We start from the raw sequence: 5,195 nt of genomic DNA on the forward strand, positions 1-5,195 counted from the left end.
AAAAAAAAAAAAAAAATCAACAGAACATAAAATCACTTGTTACTCTATTTTTTTAGTCCTTAGGCATCCCCGTAAAGCATTTCAGAAGGGGCTACAGAGCAATAACATCCAGAAAAAAGACATTGTATGAAGGAAGTGATTTAAGATAATAATGAAACTCTGCAGTTGAGAATTATTCTTTCTCTCCTTCTGGGGGCTTATGTGGCTTCCTCTACCCTGGATCCAGTACTTAGATTCCTCTCCTGGGACTGCACTTTTCCTTTCAAGAGCTGAACAGCGAACACTGTCAGCAGTAGAAATGGTAGTATGTGATTATGATGTCTCCCTTTTCATTAAACAGCTTAACAGTTACAACACTCAGCAGGGTGTTTTCCACCTCTTCTTCTACAACTCTAGAACTACTCCTCGCACATACTAGTGACATCTCTTCTTCCCCTGAGAGAGTACACTGAGGACAGGTTTGAGGATATTCAGAAGATTGTAACACTCTCCATTTGCTGAAGCCTGTAACATGAGACAYTGAACATGTGTACACCCAACACATCAAGCACACAAAAAGATTGAGTTTCATATCTTGTACACTGGATTTTCCAAATGCCTGTTGCAGCAACCAGTGCCCAGATGGATATCACATTAAAAGTCACCTGCAGCAACTGTCAGACCAAGCTGCTGAAAGCAACCTTCCAAACATCCTGAAAAAGTGCAGTGACTGATGTATGAAATTCTCAAGAACCCATCATTTACTTTCCTTCTTCCTCTCTATCCCTTGCTCATAAAACTTTACACTGTTCCACATGGTATCTTGGTTCTATAGCAAAGCACTAAGAATGCCTTCRTATTAGTCATCTTGTAAACAGCCTAAACAAAATACAGCCATTAGGTTCAAATTCACTTGGGTGCCAGGCTCACCAGGCTGGAGCAGACTGTCACGTTGTTGTGTGCATGGATATATAGGCTCAGAATTATAGGCACTCAGGGAAACTTAATGGAAAGAACTAAAAAGGCTTTGGAGTTTAGCTACTTCTGTGATTAACATCAGTAGAATAGGAATAATCAGGACTGCAATTATCAATTTAGGAAGCATAATTCTATTGAAACGCCACTTAACTCCAGTTTTTTCTTCTGAACCTTCCTATCAAGCAGTGTCCAGTAAAACTAGAAGATTAAGCACTTGGATAAGTTTCCTGATTAACTCTGATAAGTAGGAATATACATGCTTTCACATTATTAACATGCAAACAAGACATATTTAAACCAATGTTCTTTAGCCATTTTCTGGAGAAAAGGTAATTATTTTAAAATTTAAAATACAAAAATTAAATGATACAACAGCTGATTTATTTGCTATGCATCATATCTCCGATAAAGTCTGCATGGCTCACAGAAGATTACATGGTTTTTACAGTACTCAATTGTGTTTCTCCTTCCATGTAATTTTTTAATGCATTTTAATCCTAGTAACTTCACCATTGATACTTTTATCACAGAATAATCATTACACTGGTACACAAAAATAATATACCTTATTATTTAATATTACTTAATATTAAACCCTCAAAAATTAATGAGGTATTTTTATTTGCTTTTCCAGGATCTTCATAGTAATAATTCTTTAAAATTATATACCTAGCTATTAACAGAACAGATTGTTTTACCATATGTTAATGCATGACAATTCTAATTAACTTATTTTATTTTAAAAAATTACTCCAAATTCTTTATATTTGTGACAATTTTAATAGTGCAATTCAATAATTTCTCCCCAGCCTAAGGTATATAATCAGGAATATTTTTATAAAATGGTAACAGACATACTGTTCTATCACATAACTCAAAATTTAAAATATTACTGCACTTTGTCTCAATGTATTACTGTAATTGAGTAACAATATTTTAGTTAAACTTCAATAAGACCTTGTGAATTGATACTTAATAAAGGTTTGTTCCACATGAAAGGATATTCCATACAGTTTAGAAATCTAAAAATAGCTGAAATTGAATTCCAGCATTATCAACAATATTTATTGAATGATTGGTACTGCTTAAAACCCAGAAGTTATAGCACTTTCCCACTCCTCAGATTTAGTAGTAGGAGCAATTAACTCATTTATAGCCCACTAAGAGACTGCATTTTTCTAAAGCAATTGCACCTAAAACACCTGGCCAAATCCTGATCTTTTCATTGATAATAATCCTGGAATCAGATATTTAGGTTTAGAAAACATCTTTAAGATCATCTAGCACAACAGTTAAACCAACACTGCCAAGTCCACCACTAAAGCATGTCCTTAACCACCACATCTAYACATCTGAACACCTCCAGGGACGGTGACTTCACCACCACCCTGGGCAGCCTCTTCCAACGCTTGACATTGGAATATTCAATCCTTCTGACACTGATCAGGAAAAAATGGCCTAAGAGAGTGTTTCCCCCGGTAAGTGAGAGGGGACAATTGGTGACCACAGATATGGAGAAGGCTGAGGTACTTCAGTGAGTTCTTTGCCTCAGACTTCACTGGAAGTCAGGTTGCCCATTTCTCTCAAGTCCTTGATCCTCTACATGGGAATTGGGGGAGAGAAGTCACTTGCACTGTAAGCAAAGAGCAGGTTCAACAYCACTTGATGAAACTAAAAAGCCACAAGTTTATGATGACATGCRTGCCAGAATCCTAAGGAAACCCGCGGATGCTGTTGCCAGGCCGCTCTCCATCATTTGAAAAGTCATGGCAGTCACATGAACTCCCTGGTCACTCACAGGAGGGAAGCATCACTCCTGTTTTTAAAAGGAGAGAAAGGAAGATCTAGGGAATTACAGACCTGGGAGCCTCACTTCTCTGTTTACCTTTCGGCAGATCAACTCTCCTGTCCAACTTAGTGTCATCTGCAAACTGACTAAAGGTGCACATGAACCACTTCTCCACACAATTAATAAAGATATTAAAGAAAATAAAATAAAAGAGAAAGGATAGAATGATTATAAAACCAATTAAAAATAGAAGATCAGATAATCTATTCTCTGAAGGATAAATCTGAAGGGAACTTCATTAGAAAGATCAGTAATTCTTGGGAAAAAATGTATGTTCTATTCAAAGTTTCCCAATTCCTTATATTAATGAGGTGAAATTAGGACAGAAAAAAAGGTTAGGGTACTCAAATGAAACTAATTCTTGATATCAATTTTATGAATAATGAAAAAAACTACAATATAAAAACTTGTTTTCATACATTTCCAATAAATACACTGCAGGAAATATCATTCTAAAGAATCCTCATTTTGTTATTCTTTTGTTTTATGATTATATATATTTCATACTAAACTTGTATCACATTCTTATCTGTGCTTCAATTTCTAACTAATTTGAACAAATGACAACATCAGATACTTCCTGAAAGGTCCATTTATTTAAAATAAACAGCTAAATATTATTTTTGCCTTTAAAAAATATTTTCTAAATAGCAGACAAAGTGCCTTACAGGCACATTATGGCTTCTAAGCATTACATCTTTTTTTTCCCCCCATAAAATTGAGTCAGATTTGAAAAAAAAATATTACAAAGTACTTTAAGTGACATTCATTTCTCCTACATAATATTGATTTATTCAGACTAGAATTAGAGTTACATAAAATGATTAATTATAGGTAAGGTCTAATTACAGTGTTCTGCATATTTTCAAGTGACTGTGGAAGAAACAGAATGACTGACTTACAGCAATGTCTTGAAAATTTTACAAACTAAGTAATAAAATTCTGAATTTGTCTTCTTGAGGCAGCAGTTAGTATTATTAMCATAAGCTAAGTATTTGAGAAATATGGATTCTGAAATTAATCAATGATTGTTAGAAGTATCATATATCTACATATATAGGCTCACACCTTCTAGAAGAATGTCTGTGAATGATAAAAATCTTATTCAATACTCAATGCTGGTTTGCATATGTGGTTTAGGTAACACCTTCTAGCCTTTCTGTGAAGTAATTTCCTTCACTATGTTAATTTGTCCTTCTGAGTTATCTATTGTAGTCAATAAGGAATTTAAGGTCAACGTGCTATAATATGCTTTTGTCATGCTGACCTTGCTAGGAGATTGCAAATGTTTGTGCATAAGTTGTCCMTGAATCTATTTTCTGTTATGTTATCATACACTTTTAATTTGACAACACAGTAACTAAGGGAACACAACTAAAATTTACATTTACACACGAATGTCTGCATGTTTTTCTTTTGTGATGTCTAGCTCATGTCTTCCTGAATTTGGAACAGCAAACATATAACAATGTATTTAAACTGTCACTTTCAGTAATTTTATAAGCTCAGTAAGGTTAATTCTTGTTCAGGTTTACCTGATTCAAATAATTATTTAGTCTCATCAAAGCACATTAATGACATTCTTCAACGCATAAAAATTGTAAATGCAAAAGACTTACACTTGAAGCACCGTTTTAGGATCACCCACTTCTCCTCCATCACCAATTGTCAGTGTGTCATAGCCAATCTCCAGATCAAATTCTTCAAAATTTATCTGAATAACCTAGGGAATAAGTAAATATATTTTATAAATAAATAAATGTACTTGAGAGATGAGTCTGTAAATGAAGCTTTTAAGCAGCGTAAATAAAAGATCTTCCAATTAATAGCTGCATGTAAATTTAGCATATTTCACAATAAATTAGTGTAATTAACCCCGAAGGTTTGGTTCATGAAATATGAATTATAATAACTTTTCGGTATCATCACTCTGCTAATCTCCTCAAAGCACCATGATTTCACTTATTTATGTAGTTGCTACATGTTTATTACAGTTTCAGGTAATTGCATTACCTTTTGATTATTATATACTCAAAGGGCGAGATAACTAATTGCATTTTGTGCAGTACCACTGTCTTCAAATACCAACTAAATAACTGTACCTCACAGAGTAAATGCAGTAAAGGTGAAGAATATAATTTACTTCTGACATCTATAATCTGGCTCAAGTAGGATAAAGAGACATGAAAGATAAAAGTAATTTTCTTATTTCATTGACTTGAGTAAAATACAACTATCGGAAGCATGGCCATTTTTGATATCCTGTAAATTAGATTGCTGTATTCATATTTCTGCTGAAGGATAAAAAATTCAGATGCATTTTAAGAAAATGCGGGAAAGAAGGGAAGGGAAGGGAAGGGAAGGGAAGGGAAGGGAAGGGAAGGGAAGG

At 34.0% G+C, this 5,195-nt stretch overlaps 1 protein-coding gene across 3 annotated transcripts in view; it reads right to left on the reverse strand.

Moving 5' to 3' along the window:
• CSMD3 (CUB and Sushi multiple domains 3) overlaps positions 1-5,195 on the reverse strand; it is a 575,335-nt gene that overhangs the window by 286,482 nt on the left and 283,658 nt on the right. For all 3 annotated transcript variants that reach the window (XM_057367689.1, XM_057367683.1, XM_057367675.1), the window contains one exon: positions 4,426-4,529. In XM_057367689.1, the coding sequence (XP_057223672.1) occupies positions 4,426-4,529 (104 nt within the window). The remainder of the gene's footprint in view (positions 1-4,425; positions 4,530-5,195) is intronic.

The sequence above is a fragment of the Malurus melanocephalus genome, unplaced genomic scaffold (assembly GCF_030028575.1).
Source record: "Malurus melanocephalus ecotype Western Australia unplaced genomic scaffold, MMel_1.1 scaffold_3, whole genome shotgun sequence".
Lineage (NCBI taxonomy): Eukaryota > Metazoa > Chordata > Aves > Passeriformes > Maluridae > Malurus > Malurus melanocephalus.